The sequence below is a fragment of the Bombyx mori genome, chromosome 3, assembly GCF_030269925.1.
Source record: "Bombyx mori chromosome 3, ASM3026992v2".
Lineage (NCBI taxonomy): Eukaryota > Metazoa > Arthropoda > Insecta > Lepidoptera > Bombycidae > Bombyx > Bombyx mori.
The window spans coordinates 10,998,043-11,014,250 of NC_085109.1; the positions used below are offsets into that span (position 1 = coordinate 10,998,043).

Genomic DNA, 16,208 nt, shown 5'->3' on the forward strand with positions numbered 1-16,208 from the left:
TCTATACATATAAATAAAATTGGAGTGTCTGTTTGTAATATTGAAATAACCGCTTTTTACTACATGGATATGAATAGAGGTACATACACCAAAATAACATTTTTTACACTTTTTGTCTGTCTGTCTGTTTGTTCCGGCTAATCTCTGGAACGGCTGGACCGATTTTGACGGGACTTTCACTGACAGGTAGCTGATGATATAAGGAGTAACTTAGGCTACTTTTTTTTAGACTAGCTTCGCCCCGCGGCGTCACTCGCGGTACGACAATAACCGCGGGTAAAATCGCGGGACTCAACTATCAATAATAAAATTTAATGTTTCCGAAGCGAAGCGAGGGCAGGTCGCTAGTTAATAATATACGACAATTTATGTTGTTCACGTTTTGGAGCGGCTGTTCTAAATTCCCCGAAAGGTCGGCCCGTCGGTCACAAACCTCCAATAATTGCTTATGCTAGTGGAATTCATGAACGCTTGCGTTCAAGCGTTAGCATCGTTATGCAGATCTGAATTCTATTGATAGTATGGTTGATTTCCAATGCCATTTATATTATTGGGTATATTTTGTTTCGATAAAATTAGAGAGCACGTGCCCTCTTTCGATACATTTAGTATTCAGTTCTAGTATTCAGTATTTAGAGTTCGAAGTCAACTACAACATCGAATTTCCGAGATCGATTTCTTTTCAAAATAAATATTCAATTTATCAAATTAAGTTAATGGTCTGTAGATATTGGCTATACTTTTATGGCTGTGTTTCTATCAGTGATTTAATGTCAACTTTGTAATATTGTGATTAGGAAATCAATACTTCAGTAACTCGTTCAGATTATACTACTAGACAGACATTATAGAAACATCAGATTCTCAGATTCAAATCATCAGATCATCAGATTCTCCATACAACTCGGGCACCACCAATCGTGCTTAGATCGTTATATATTATATAGTCTACCTGCCATACTGATATACATAAAAGCATTTCTGATATTTTACATACATATACTATACTTGAGAACTTAGAACTTATATCTCAAGGTGAGTGGCGCATTTACGTTGTGGATGTCTATGCGCTCCAGAAACCAGTTAACACCAGGTGGGCTGTGAGCTCGTCCAACCATCTAAGCAATAATAATAAAATAAAAAAAACATAATGAATTTTCGTGAAATAATAAAAAACATGCATCCGTCCTCACAGACGTTCGCGATTGTATTTATTATATTTAATAGAATATTATTTGTAATCTCGATTTAAAAAGAGCTCCCATCCGGTCGTTGCTGGAATAGCCTGTTGGGCTACCAGCGAATAGGTAAGGGGAAAAACGGGCATGTCGCTGGGCATCGTAGTCTGAGAATGTACCACCGTTTTCAATTAAACCGAAGCTCATAATAATGCAGGTAACATAATGTCAATAGTGCTCACATATGGCAGTTGAATGTATAAATATTACTTAATATTTACTTTGGACTGTAACACTGTTTATTGGAACATTTAACTTGTGAATCAATAACTGTAAGGCACGGTCCAAGTTACGCTCCGGAATCTATTTTAATATGAATTCGACTCGATTACTGGTGGTAGGACCTCTTGTGAGTCCGCGCGGATAGGTACCACCGCCCCGCCTATTTCTGCCGTGAAGTAGTAATGCGTTTCGGTTTGAAGGGTGGGGCAGCCGTTGTAACTATACTTGAGACTTATATCTCAAGGTGGATGGCACATTTACATTGTTGATGTCTATGGGCTCCAATAACCACTTGACACCAGGTGGGCTGTGAGCTCGTCCACCCATCTAAGCAATAAAAAAAGACAGTTCTTATTTAATGAATTAGGCTGAAGTTATTGACTTACGTATCAGACTTGCAACAGCACACTGAATGGAAGGTGGTGGATACTGCGAAGAGAAGACACAGTGCTAGTCCGTACACTACAGCTGCGATGGCCTGGGGCGCATTCACGGAGCGAGAGAGAAGTTCCCGCGCTCCGAGCGAAGCCGGGGCCACGCATAATGCGTGGGTACAGACATTTGCTACATTCTCCACCTATATATACATAATGTTAATTGTTGAAAACTATTCACTTTTATCGTACAGACGATCGTTTTGATGAAATATTAGAAAATATTTTTCACAAACAAAAGTTCTTCCTGTGTTTATTTGTAGTTAACTACGGATGCTTAACTTATCTAGTCAAAAATATTTTTAAATCTTGGGAGGAATCACATGATTGTCTTGGAATTTTCTGTGACTTATCCAAAGCATTTGACTGTGTTGAACATGAAACATTGGTGAGGAAACTACATCACTATGGTATTAGGGATGGTGCATTGGAACTTATTACTTCCTATTTATCAGGACGGATACAAACAGTAGATGTGAAAGGTAATAGATCTTCAGGTACCTTGTTGAAAATGGGTGTACCTCAGGGTTCCATTTTGGGTCCTTTTTTATTTCTAATATATATAAACGATTTACCTAGTTTTATTGAATCCCGACACGAGGTCGTATTATTCGCAGATGATACATCTTTATTATTTAAAATTAAACGACAATTACAAGTCTATGACGAAGTGAATGATGCGATTTCGTGTGTGGTTCATTGGTTCCGTATCAATAACCTATTATTGAATAGTAAGAAAACTAAATGTATTAAATTTACTTTAAAATGTATTAAACCATCTTTAAATGTGAGACAAGTGGATAGTGATGTAATTGTTTCTGAGGAATCATTGGAGCTTGTTGAGTCAACCGTATTTCTTGGTATAACAGTGGACTCCAAACTGCAATGGGGACCTCATATTCATAAATTGGCGAGTAAGCTCAGCTCTGCAGCATACGCAGTAAAAAAAATTAGAATGTTAACAAACGCGGACACGGCTCGTTTAGTTTACTTTAGTTACTTCCACAGTGTCATGTCCTATGGCATTTTGCTATGGGGCAATGCGGCCGATGTAGAAACGATATTTATTCTGCAGAAAAGAGCTATACGCGCTATTTATAACATGCACTCAAGGGAATCCCTGAGGGAGAAATTTAAAGAAATTAAAGTTCTCACTATGCCATCCCAATACATTTTTGAAAATTTGATGTATGTTCGTAAACATATTGAGGAGTTTCCTAAAAATTCGGACGTACATAATAGAAATACTAGGAACAAACACAAGCTTGTTGTGCCGATGAGTAGGTTACATAAGATACGAAATTCATTCGGGTGTTTGTCTGTGCGCCTGTACAACAAAATCCCACAAGATGTTCAGAACCTACATATACATAGGTTTAAGAAAACTGTTAAAGAACATCTGTGCAATAAAGCTTACTATAAAGTCAATGATTATCTAGAAGATTGCACAAAGTGGGAATGAGTTGCTCGCTCCGGGCATTTCAATATTGTAGTAATTGTTACGTTATAATACTCATTGTAAAAAACTCATATTTAAAAAAAATAATGTAATATTAAAAAAAGAATAAATAACAGTTTATTAAAAAAAAAAAAAAAACATGCCCGCTGAGTTTCTTGCCAATTCTTCTCAGGACGGAGGCTAGTTCTTGTGAATTGGCGGTAGTTCTTTTGACGTTCAACAAGTATGTACTTTCATTTATGTTGAATAAAAAATTTTTTGATTTGATTTGATTTGATTTGATGTAGGAATCGTGCTATATGCAGTGCTACGGTTTTTTTGTAATTAGTAGCCGCCGGTTTAGGTTGAGCCCATGGGTTGTGTTGACATTTTATTCAGATTACCCACATTAAGATGGATAACTAAATGTGTTTACCTTTCTTTGGTTTTACAATTTAATTTAATTAATCGTTCGCGTTTCATTATCAAAAGACCAAGGGATAAAAAACTTTTTTTTTCATATTATCGTCGAACATAGGGGAGACACCAATATAATTAATGGTATTCGCTTAGCTTTAATGAGTCCTTACAATGATTTTGGTTTTTAAATGCCAATTTGTATTGTTGTTGCAAACGTGATAAGCTTTCGAGGCGAGTTTTCAAGAGGGACAATTAATTTGTCTGATCTTAACATAAAAGTGAGTAAAAACGAATGGTATATTTTAGCTGTGAATATTGACCATGCAAGTGCTGAAACACTGGTCGAGAGCATAACAAATACCAAATTCATCATAAGAACCAATCAAAACTGTGTATTTCTAATAAATAATTGAAATTATTTGGTAATTATCATTTTTTTCCATGAAGTCATTTGAAATAAATGGCTTAACATAATTAAGTCTAACAAATTAATTTGTATAAAAAAACACAAATATGGATTAATTATTATAAGAATGGATCGACAGCATGCCACAAAATCATAATTTTGTATGATGGTAAATCATTACTTATCATCTGCGCTGAACAGAGCTGTCAAAAGAAGGTTAATTCCCAAAACTTTCCATTACATTTTAAACTTTCTTTTTATGATCTTTCGGTCTAAACTAGTTTAAATATTGATGTGTTTGCATATGATTAATTTCAAGGTTCACAAAAAGTTTATACTATTACAAATATTTTTTATAATAAAATATATCTTGTTTCAATTTACAATTACAGACCAAGGTAGTGGGTAAATCTAAATGCATTAGAAATCCAAATATGGGAAGACCATAATGGTAAAAATCTTACACCAAGTCAGTAATCAGTATGATTAGACTTAGTAGACCATGGCTAATCAATAAGTTCATAAATAAAACTTGTTTTTCTGAGTTAATCTAATTTTTCGAATAAAAGGGCATGTTACATTTATTGGTCTTGGATCACAGTGTGTTTCTCATGCAGCGGCTGTTGACTTTTGCAAATCTTTAACAAATTTTTATTTACAATGAACTTCACTTTCCAATTTCCCTTTAGATCAATAGCTTCTCTTCCCTTGTACGGATACATAAAATATTGTAATTATTATCATTTAATTTCATTCCGAATATTTTTCCCAATAGTGATGTTTTAATTAGAATATTTTATTCAGCTTCGTTAAAACTTCAGTTTATTTTTTATTTTTTTATTGCTAGTGTGTAAAAATAACTTGTTTCCACCTCTCAAATATTTATTTATCTATTTTGTTTGTGTTAGATTTAATTTTTATTCATGTCCATGTATTGTCATGTCCATTTATATGTTAAAAAAAAATTACTCAAGATGCTTACAATAAATTTACAACTTATTTTATTATATCCTCAATATATTTTACAGTCAATAATATTGCTTTTAACTTTTTTTAACTTGTTTTATCGAATAAATTTTATATTATAATTCTCTAAAAAATACATACCGTGGTAGGCACATATGCCTTATTGGAAGTAGCACGTTCATTCATCCACTTCACACTCTTGAGTCTTTCCCAAGGAAGATCATATTGGAAATATATTTTACTTTCATTGAATTTAGATTTAAATTTCATTATTATCACAGAAAACAGGCTTACAACTTCCCCCATTTGCACGTCGTACCTCGTTAGTGCTTAGTGTTAGTAAATGGTCATGAGGCTAATGCGTGTAAGCTGAATCTGGTAACTACATTTATAATATTCATGTTAGTTTTAAAATTACATTTTTTTCTTGTTTTCTTTCCAAGACGTACTTGGTTAGACTGCGAAGCGTGACCGCTCCTATCAACAGTACTTGACAGAATGAAAAATTTATTGAGTTGACCGTATGACTTTGGTTACCAGACTGATGTTTGATTTTCCTCAAACCTCTATTACAAAGTTTACTGAAAGAAAAAATAAGGTAAGCTTATAACACTTTTCAGTAAATTAATAGAAGGTATTGATGGTTCTCTGTTACAACATTTATTTCTTATCTCAAAAGAATTTAAAACTCTGAACTAGCAGTTTTCCGTTGGCAATATTTTTCATACGTTGATTGGAAGACGGGCTCACAGCATCTTATTTAAAAAAACAGGTTTGTTAATGACATTGGCCAGTCACAATACAAAGCCCAATATCAGTGTTTATTAACGCCCTGTGTACACGCACCTATTAAGTGATTTAATAATTTAGTAATTTATTTGTGCGATTTTTTATTTTAAGAATGGAAGAATTACTGGCGACGGATTGCCAGTTTCGTCAGAAAAGGTGAGCGAACATGGGATAAGCCAGGAGGAGTAGAAATTGCTAACAGCGGTCCGAGTGCCTTCGAAGGAGGCCTATCATCTAGGGGCAGATGCATCGCGAATTCATCTATTACCGGATCGGATATTCAGTATTATATTTATACCTAAAGTTGATACCATATTTCTTAAAAAAATATATACATATGTTGACTGTTGACAAACGAAGATGAAGAATTAAATATGTAGTCTGTGTATGAAATGTTCGTACAATGCAGTATCTTTGTTACTTGATGCCGATATATATTGATTTTCTTTAGACAAAAATTACCCCCGACATTTGTGGAGTTTCTACCATATGGCAAGGTATTTTTAATTTGATTTAAGTAAGATTTTCTGGCGGGAATGTAAGTAGTATAGTTATCTAAATTTTTATTTATTTGTCTAAATTAAGATATTTTGTTAATTTGGTGTTTCTGCGAGGTTTGAATGTGTCAATGGTGTTTAATTCCTGCTAAAGTGCAGAAGTATGACAAAATGAAACGAGATAGCGATCATATTTCTAACGCTTTGGCTAAAAGACTAGTATCCAGATTATTAAATATTAACTTTATGATTAAAATCAGCATTGAACTGTGATCAGGATTTTTGGCGAGAATGCAAGGAGCGAAGTTGTTTTTTTTTGTTAATTTAGCGAATCTCCAGGTTTATATGTGTAATAACGGTGGTACACAAATATGAAAAATGTAACAAAGTGTTAAAAAGTCTCACAGAATTAATTATTATATAAAGTAATATAATGTATGTAATTAATAATTGAAGATTTAAACAAACTCGACCCACGCAGCAAATGGAAGCCAATAGAGCCATACATTTGTCGTCGTCATGGCCTAAAGGATAAGACGTCCGGTGCATTCGTGTCGAGCGATGCACTGGTGTTCGAATCTCAGGCGGGTAGGTACCAATTTTTCTAATGAAATACGTACTCAACAAATGTTCACGATTGACTTCCACTGTGAAGGAATAACATCGTGTAGGTAATAAAAAATCAGACCCACAAAATTATAATTTGCGTAATTACTGGTGGTAGGACCTCTTGTGAGCCCGCGCGGTAGGTACCACCGCCCTGCCTATTTCTGCCGTGAAGCAGTAATGCGTTTCGGTTTGAAGGGTGGAGCAGCCGTTGTAACTATACTTGAGACCTTAGAACTTACATCTCAAGGTGGGTGGCGCATTAACGTTGTAGATGTCTATGGGCTCCGTAACCACTTAACATCACGTGGGCTGTGAGCTGTGGAACGCGAGGAGTAAAGTTATGTGATTTGTTTTATTTTGTCTACCTATTTAGTAGTATTTCTTCAGGTTTAAATGGTGGTTTATTAACTGTTTAATATCTGTGAAAGTGCACAAATGTGGGAAAATGAAACAAAACCGCTGGACGTAATTGCTCGGGATCTTCCAAAAAGTCCAGTGAAAAAGATGATACCTATGGTATGAAATAAAATCTCAGTAAAATGGTGGTCAGTTTTTTAAAGGGATTTTATGACCTGGTAACTAAACTTTTAGGTCGTCTTATTTTTATTTTAATGAAAACTTTTTTTCTTTGACAAATGATAATAATATTATGAAATGAAATGAAGTTGATTAATATGAAACATGGCATGAAATGAAATGATATGAGATGAGATGATATGGTATGATACTTAGATTTTTTCAGTGGACTTTTTGAAGGATCCCGAGAAGTTACGTCCAGCAGTTTTGTTTCATTTTGCACCATTTGTGCACTTTCACAGATATTAAACAGTTAATAAACCACCGTTATTACACATTTAAACTAAAAGAAATACTAAATAGGGAGACAAAATAAAACAAATCACACAACTTCACTCCTCGCGTTCCCGCCAAAGTCACAGTTTTGGCGGTCTTGTCTCACCACAGATTATGTCACTGGGCTATTGAACGCAGCCAGTAAGGCCAATTTTTTTAAACTTTTACAGTTAATAAATGATTAAGCCACCATTATTAAAAGCATTACTAAGGTTTTTGTATTATTTATTGTGTAGATAGTAAACTAGCTTGCAACCCACCTGTTGTAAAGTAGTTACCGGTTTTAAGAACCGTGAACACTGAATTTGTTATTTCAAATTTTATTCTTAAATAATTTATTTATGTACATACTACATACATATTAATATAAATTTATGAAAAAGTTTGTTAAATTTTATATAGCGATTATACATTAGCTATAAAAATGTTACCAAAGAAATTATATTATAAGAAATAAACTAATAATCTTTATTGATCACTATAGGTTTATGCTTAACTAAAACTATGTATAGAGGGTGTCCCATAAGTGGACCAACGAGCTATGTGGAATAGAAGAAATTTATATTTAAGAAAAACACTTAAATCTATTATCTTAGGTCTTGCAGTTTTAAAGTTGTGGATTTTTTTATGTTTTAAAGTGAAATTGTCATACAATGTACACAAAATAAATAAATACAAAATCCATTACTATGCTTTTGTAATTTTTTGTCCTAGGTAATTAAGCATGATTTAGGCTTTCTAATTAAAATTATACTTAAGATAAAATTTCAGGAACATGAAAATGGTATTAGTGTACCAAGTTGTTTTTTAAATTAAGTTCTACAGGGCTATAGTAAATTTTTTTATACCAGTTTTGTTTAAAAATCACTTAGAATGCTTTTAAATGTAAAAATTGCACATCTATTGCTGTTTAATTTTCATGTTGCTAATAATTATTCTTAAATATTGATTTAATTAGGAAGCCCAATGCATAACTACATAAAATAACAAAAGCATGATAATCAATTTTTTTAAATGTTAAATTGTGTGTATATCGCAAAACTTCATTGTAATATTAAAAAAATCCATAACCTCACAAGTAAAATACCTAGGACAATAAATTTAAGTGTTTTTCTTAGATATTAATGTCTTTATGTTTGTCTACAACTTACGGGACACCCTGTATAAGGTCAAGTATAATTCATTCTTACCACATTTGAACAAAGTTATGTACAATGTCATTCTGATAGGCGTGTGTACAATTAATGACATAATACTTTTAAATATTTAATATATTATTTGTTTTAACACTATCATTCTTGACAACTGTGCCAAACATGTGGTAGCATGACACTATTAGTGAACTATTTGTAAAAAAGTGCAAGATACATAGAGATTTGGTCTGTAGTCCTACAATGACAATAGTCTGTAGAGCTATTAAACACATCTGTAGTAGCAGGATCCTTATCTACGACTTTCTAACTATCAGATACCACACAACCAAGATTATTTCATTGTAATATAGCGATTGAAACATAATACATTTCTGTTGAGACTTCCACCTTACGCCTCATCTGTGGGTCTCTGGTACTCATGTTTCTAATGTCTATAAGCTAAGGTAAATACTGAACACCAGTTGGATCATGAGCATATCTGACAGTCTACTTAATAAAAATATGTACACAATTAGAATTACAATATTAGAAATTATTTTCAAATAACTGTAACAGTCTCTTTATCTCTGCTATCCTTGTTGCCTGAGCTTGTACAGGGATCATAGCTTGTGACACTTCTTCACCTTTTGCAAGTATTGTATACATACTCTTGATGTTATTGTCCATTGCATCGCAAGTCTTACCTACTGCATCCTTATAAACATCCATATTTTCAGCAGTAAGTGATGAATTTGAATGCAAAATACTAGACAAGTTTTCAATTAAATTATCAACTGATTGAGCAATTTTTTGAGCTTCATGTTCAAGATCATGTAATACTGTGATGTCTATTTGACCTATCTGAGGAGCCAAAATCTGTCTGTATAGCTTTCCTGAAGGTGTGCTGGAACGTGATGCGCTGGAACTACCAAAAACAGGTGTTTCTCCTTTTTTAGCAACTGGACTTGATAGTTTGATTTTAAACTCTAAATCATCTGCAACATAATGGGTCATTTCACCTTCATACCTCACATGACCGTCCATGTCTAACGGTAATTTATCTTGCTTACGGTTTTCTGATGGCAAATCATAAGGTCTAGATGGTCCTGCAGTTTTTCCCTGGGTATCTGGTTGTACCTGATCGGAGTGAAAGGATATTTCGCTGTATGAAGCAGTCATTCGAGATATCGCATTTTCATCCATTTCATCTTGATTTTTTAGTGTTTCTTTGGTACATTTTTCTTCTGTCGGGGTTGTGAGTTCTTCAGTGTTTTCAGACATTATTTGGTATGTATTCTTCTTTTACGATAAAGCAGTATCTTGTATTAAGTAATAAAGTTGTGATGATTATGTAGTACCTTTCAATGGATTGCTGGAAAAAATCCAGCCCATTTTATGAATGATATCCTAAGGGTTATTATTAAACAATATTATTGCAATAACCGGAAGCAAAATTTAGCGATTACCGAGTATCTACCAGTAATAGTATTTCATTATTAGTAAAATTTTAAGACCGAGAATCAAAAAAAAAAAAGTTTGCACTGTTTGCATTTACAGTACCGGTAAAATGGGGCGATTAGGGATTGAAAGGCGAATCGGGAAAAAACCGGGAAAATCTTTCGACACTCAATATAAGTTTTATATTCGTTGCAAAATCTTCCATTTTTTTGTAGTTTAATAGTAGAATGTTGAAAGTTCACAAAACAACTCTGAATATGCATGATAATAGCTGCTAACTTATAAAAAATCGCGTTTCAAATTAACTTCCTGTGGTGGTAATTATTTTAGTGCTAGAAACTTTGCTCTCTTTTATTTATTTGATAATAATAGAAGACGACTATGATTTATAAACGTTATTTAGTATTTGAACCAGCATATATATTAAAGGTAAGTCTCAGTTGTTATTGGTTTTAATGTATTTGATTAAATGAAAATACATGTAAAAATCTGTTGTTTTTGGGGATATTGGGGACGTGTTAGATACAAATAACAACGAAAAAGGGGTCAATTGGGATGATAATACGTGAAATGGAAACGACCTAAGTATAAATAGGTACAGGTTTGTAGGGTTGTCTATGTAGTTATAACAATATTTTTTAAATTTGTTGGTAAAAATCTGGTTTATCGAAGCGAAATTGGGAATAAGTCTTTAGTTGAAATAGATAAGCAATTTAATATAAGTAAGTCGATTTTGCAGAGACATGTAACAAGATCAATGAAATATCAAGGTGGACAAAAATGTCTAAGTAATACATAATAAAATATTTAATATTTGTTCAGAGTGGGGGTATTCATCTGATTAATCCATGGAATAACCGACACACCTAATCTCTTAACCCAGATAGAAATATCAGCACTGTCGATTGCACCTATAATTGAGGTGATGTCTGCCATGTACTTTTGTCAGTTTTTAAATTTTTTTTATTGATCATCACTTTTTTGGTGCAACTAAATAAATAAATTAATTAAAACTATATATAAAAATAAAAGTAGTGCCAACCCTAGCAAATTTCTCATTTCGTCCCAATTAACCGCAATTTTCGGGTAAATAGGGATTACACCTATTTTTGCATTTTTTGCTTAAACTGGAATGCTAGTTGCATAATTTTAAATTAGAAAACAAAGATGCCCCCAAGACTCAATCATTTTGATCCTGATATAGCATTATATACATCAACAACTACCTTAAAATTGCTCATAAAGTTGGAATTTGTCCCTAATCGCCCCATTTTACGGTAATTTACATTTTACACTTCAGTCAGACTTCAGTCATCTATTTTGTTAGGGATTTTATGACCGGGTAGCTAAGACCTTTAAGTCATATCTTATTTTAATTAATAACATATTCTTATTTTTATGAAACATGATAATATGGAGTGAAATGAAATGAAGATGATTCATTTGAGACATTAATCAACTGGGATGAAACTAAATGAAATAAAATGAGATGTAATATAATCTCAGTAAAATGGTGGTCATTTACTAAGATTTATTCAGTAGTTTTTTTTTATTGCTTCTATGTGTGAACGAGCTCACAGCCCACCTGGTGTTAAGTGGTTACTGGAGCCCATAGACATCTACAACGTAAATGTGCCACACACCTTGAGACATAAGTTCTAAAGTCTCAGTATAGTTACAACGGCTGCCCCACCCTTCAAACCGAAACGCATTACTGCTTCACGGCAAAAATAGACGGGGCGGTGGTACCTACCCGTGCGGACTCACAATAGGTCCAACCACCAGTAATTTCCTTTTTTTTTCGGAGGATCCCCAGAAGTTACGTTTTGCGGCTTTGTTTCTTTTTTCCACATTTGTGCACTTTCACAGATACTAAACAGTTAATAAACCACCGTTATTACACATTTAAACCTGAAGAAACACTAAATAGACAAAATAAAACAAATCACACAACTTCACTCCTCGCGTTCCCGCCAAAAAGTGTTTTTACTTTTTTTATCATAACAAAGCGCAGATGACAAAGTTAATAAAAAAAAATACCTGGCCTTTTACTATTAAACAACTGTAAAGTATTCGAAACGTTGGAAAAAGAAGATAGTAAACGAGAGAACGTATCGTAAAATAATTTTTAATTACTTTCTCGAAAAGTTGAAGGCCAAAAAAATCAGTTTAAAACATTTTTTATAAAAGCTTAAATCCCAGTCGCTTTTTCGAAACATCACAGTTGCGAGGTTTTATGCAGTAGTCTCTACCAAAGGCCTAAGTGTCAAAATTGCGGGAATTTTTGACATTTGTCAATAAAAACATCGTGAATTGTGAAATTCATTTGAGATCAGTGAAATTTATTGATTTAACAGGTCTTTTACTCTGTCTAATTATAGGAACCATAACTTAATAATGTTTTACGAAATTTAATTGAGCTAATTGGTGAGTTTGTATACTAAAAAAATAGTCGAAACCCACTAGTACGTAGCGAATTAACATGGCGTTTCGGATCGACATGTGCGGATGATAAAGTACGTTCTTTGTGGTTTTGTTCCATTTAATATTAATTTGTTGAGAATCGTATTCGAGTTGTTAATTCGTTGGAGTGTCCCTAGCATTATTCATTAGTTACATATTAATTCCGTGAGTTTGTATGTAGAATTACGACACAAGTACTGCAATGGTGAAAACCCGTCGCAGTAATGGAGAGAACGGGGAGGTTGACGATGGGAATTACACTGTAAACGTCGTGGGCAGCATCTCAGATGAGAAGGTGACACGCTGTGTAACATGCCGTTTGATTTTGCGAGAATTCCGACCTTTTGCTTTTGTTTAGAACACCATTTTGTGAGCACTTCCTGTGCCCATTTTCCTTATTGTTGCTGCAATTTTATTGCATGAAAAATGTAGTGCTCCTAGTTACTTATGCTAAGTAAGTGTTATATTACTTTTAAATGAACAAAAAAAACATAAATCTCACAATGTAAAACTAAGTAACAGTAAAATCATCAATGAATGTGAAATGAAAATTCTTCCTATACATTTTTGTCGTCTATTTAAACTATTAGTGCAGACAAAGAATATAAAGTAAATTGAATTCACTGCAAGAAAATGATTTTCTTATTTATTTTGGTTTTAGCCAAGAATGTTTAAAAAGTGCATGGGGTTTTGTGGCTGTTATGAAGTTACTAGTTTTAATGCATGTCTCTTATTTAAAGAAGCCCATATCTGAATGGTGCCACTCTTGTTAGACTACAATAAAAAAATATAAAATAGAAGCAATACTTAGATGTTTATTTATGATCATTTTACTATGGATTTTGATTTACCAAGATTAAAACTTCTTATTACTTAATTATATATTTAAATGTTATAAAAATGGTAGGACAGCTTATTTCTCTTCAAAATATTCATCATTTATGTTTAAACAAAATATCAATAATAGTTCTTAATATGTAAAATAAAATTGTGAATATTTATGAATTTTAAATAAGAAATTGTTGTGTAGCTGTTGATTGGCAGTTGAGCTCACATCTAATTGTTGGAGTTGGTTACTGTAGCCTATAGAGATAATAACTTGAATAACACCTACCTTGACAAGCGAGTGTCAATAAGTTGGTAAGTTCACAAGATCTTAAGTATCTTCATGGTTTAAAATTCTGTTTGCTTTAGATATTTCAAAATTTTTAAGAAAAAAAGTGTGAGTTTTAGGCATTGTTGTTCTGCATGACCCATTTGTTTACTGCTAATTAAAGAATATTATGTTACTACAATATAATTGGTAATAAAGGCCTTTTGTATTTGAAATTTTATTGACATTATCAAGAATATAATTATCACCTTAATTTGATTGGTGATTTTGCCAAAGAAGTGCCCCTAGACCTAAATGGGTAACAAAAGGCATATTACCCACTTAGTGGTTTCCAGATCCCCTAGATATCATAAGGTGAATACCGCTTTGAGTATTTTATAGTGTCTAAAAATGTTTATGTTCGAAATAATTTGGTGTTCTAATAAACAATGAAATATCAATATTATACTAATGGCTGTGTTTGTGGCAAGACCAAAAGAATCGTTAAATCTATTGTGTGTATATTTCTGATTTCATACAATCAAGTTTATATGGATATATAGGATGACAATGCAATTGAGACAATGACCTGATGCCTTTGGTAGGTGGCAACTTTCATGTTCAGTTGTGTTTGGTTTACATTTCATTATTAATCATCATTTAACACTAGATGGTTTGCTAAAATAAAATCTTTCAAATGGAAACTGATCCATTGATCTTCACAGTGAGTTGGTGTTAATGTATTGTGTTATTACAATAATGAAGCAAAAGATGAATAACACTAATGTGAACAACAAGAATACTTGAAATAATCTTGATTGGAGTAAAATGTAGTTATATAAAACAGTATCATGTTGAATTCTGCTATTAAACTGTTTAATGACTAACATTAAAAATGTAGGTGTCTAACTGGACCCAGCGAGAGCTGAGGAGCAGTCAGTACAAAGTTACCAGGAAGATCCAGCGCTGGCCTACTAAATGTAAGTTATGTGGATCAGCTTAGACTTGATTTGAATAGAATTTGAAATTTATTTATCATATAATTTAAGAACATTATGTTTAGTTTGTTAAAATCCATTTCTCATTTCTTTTGATTGATCCTTAGTATGCCTATTTCATGAGAATTTAAAATTGTTTTTTAATTCCACTTGCAATTTGGTTTTATGAGAACTAATTGATTTAAGCATTAGAATAATATATTCAGTTTTTGTAGTCTTAATACCACCCATCTCTTCCTGTTAGAACTACAAAACTTAATTTGATTTAAAATAATGAGCTCTTCATAGTGGTTCTTTAAACATTTTATGTTCGACTGACCGTGACTTCATGGACTTAAGTGGTTTTATATACTTTTAGACTTAAATACTTTTTTTTAGAAACTTAAAGTGCATAAAATTTTTAACTTAATCTTAGTATTTGAATTCCGTCCTGTAATTTTTGTGTGATGCATGCAAAATGGCAGTCCTCAATCAGTGATCTTGGTATTGGTTCTGTGAAACAGTTTCTTCACATCTTGGGTACAATCATTATGAAACTATATGAGAAATATTATTATGTCTCGAGTCATCTTTTTTGCATTTAAGCACCAGATATATATCTTATTTAGGTAGGCACTAATATCTTAACCTGTGTGTTACTAATAGCTACTCTATCTAAATGGAGTCCCGAACCTATAAACAATGATGTGAAGACCTATTTGATACAGTTCAAAGTTGTATGTCCTACCTTTCATATTTGAAAAGATGTATACACAACAGAAATATGGAGACACAGATCACAATATGCCCTACCAATATATCTTAAGATTAGTAGGTACTTACCATACACAGTACAATAGGACAGTTATATTTTAATGACTAAAATATGAGATTTGTACAGGCACTGTATACTATTTAAAAAAAATGTGTATAAGTATAGTGCAGAAAAGAATAGTCATTTCTTCAATGACTGAATTTAGTACTTCATATTTACAGCTCTCTAAATCAAATTATAAAATTATTTAACTTTTCACAGATCGCAAGCGTAGAACCATAAAAATGCCACGAATCGTTTTCCCTGAAAGCGATACAGACCCTGAGAAGTACTCGAGGCGGTAAGGGCATACACATTATTTTAAATTGACTGACCATCTCAATTGTGAACCTTAGTGAACACCTGTTTGTGTTGGAATGTAAAATAAGTGAGATTTAT

At 32.8% G+C, this 16,208-nt stretch overlaps 3 protein-coding genes across 13 annotated transcripts in view; 1 reads left to right on the forward strand and 2 right to left on the reverse strand.

The window, feature by feature from the left end:
- The window catches only part of LOC101737791 (monocyte to macrophage differentiation factor), a 29,132-nt gene extending 23,101 nt beyond the window's left edge, over window positions 1-6,031 (reverse strand). Inside the window, exons 1-2 of one of the 2 annotated variants that reach the window (XM_004931638.5) lie at window positions 5,266-6,031; window positions 1,847-2,037 (exon numbers count right to left, since the gene is read on the reverse strand). In XM_004931638.5, coding sequence (XP_004931695.1) covers window positions 1,847-2,037; window positions 5,266-5,430 — 356 coding nt within the window. In that variant the 5' untranslated portion in view covers window positions 5,431-6,031. The remainder of the gene's footprint in view (window positions 1-1,846; window positions 2,038-5,265) is intronic. The other variant, XM_062676657.1, reaches the window with a different exon arrangement.
- A 2,048-nt stretch (window positions 6,032-8,079) lies between these two features.
- Window positions 8,080-12,408, reverse strand: LOC101737653 (BLOC-1-related complex subunit 6). Of its 4 annotated transcripts, none has more exons than XM_062676665.1 (2): window positions 12,216-12,408; window positions 8,080-10,376 (listed from the first exon to the last, which is right to left on the reverse strand). In XM_062676665.1, the coding sequence occupies exon 2, from the start codon at window positions 10,283-10,285 to the stop codon at window positions 9,551-9,553; it is 735 nt and encodes a 244-aa protein (XP_062532649.1). In that variant the 5' UTR covers window positions 10,286-10,376; window positions 12,216-12,408; the 3' UTR covers window positions 8,080-9,550. The 4 variants fall into 4 exon arrangements, with proteins under 4 accessions (XP_062532649.1, XP_012550682.1, XP_062532654.1 ...); XM_012695228.4 differs by lacking the exon at window positions 12,216-12,408 and adding an exon at window positions 10,471-10,610; XM_062676670.1 differs by lacking the exon at window positions 12,216-12,408 and adding an exon at window positions 10,565-10,583.
- Window positions 12,409-12,727: 319 nt separating this feature from the next.
- LOC101744578 (ATPase family AAA domain-containing protein 2) overlaps window positions 12,728-16,208 on the forward strand; it is a 36,526-nt gene continuing 33,045 nt past the window's right edge. Inside the window, exons 1-4 of one of the 7 annotated variants that reach the window (XM_062676402.1) lie at window positions 12,728-12,978; window positions 13,107-13,220; window positions 14,920-14,998; window positions 16,032-16,110. In XM_062676402.1, the coding sequence (XP_062532386.1) occupies window positions 13,128-13,220; window positions 14,920-14,998; window positions 16,032-16,110 (251 nt within the window). In that variant the 5' untranslated portion in view covers window positions 12,728-12,978; window positions 13,107-13,127. Of the gene's footprint in view, window positions 14,066-14,919; window positions 14,999-16,031; window positions 16,111-16,208 lie in introns of all 7 variants that reach the window. The other 6 variants (XM_062676405.1, XM_062676407.1, XM_012695175.4 and 3 more) reach the window with 6 other exon arrangements.

Excerpts from the sequence above, each read along its gene's own strand:
- LOC101737653 (XM_062676665.1), bottom strand. The coding sequence starts at position 10,285 with ATGTCTGAAAACACTGAAGAACTCACAACCCCGACAGAAGAAAAATGT.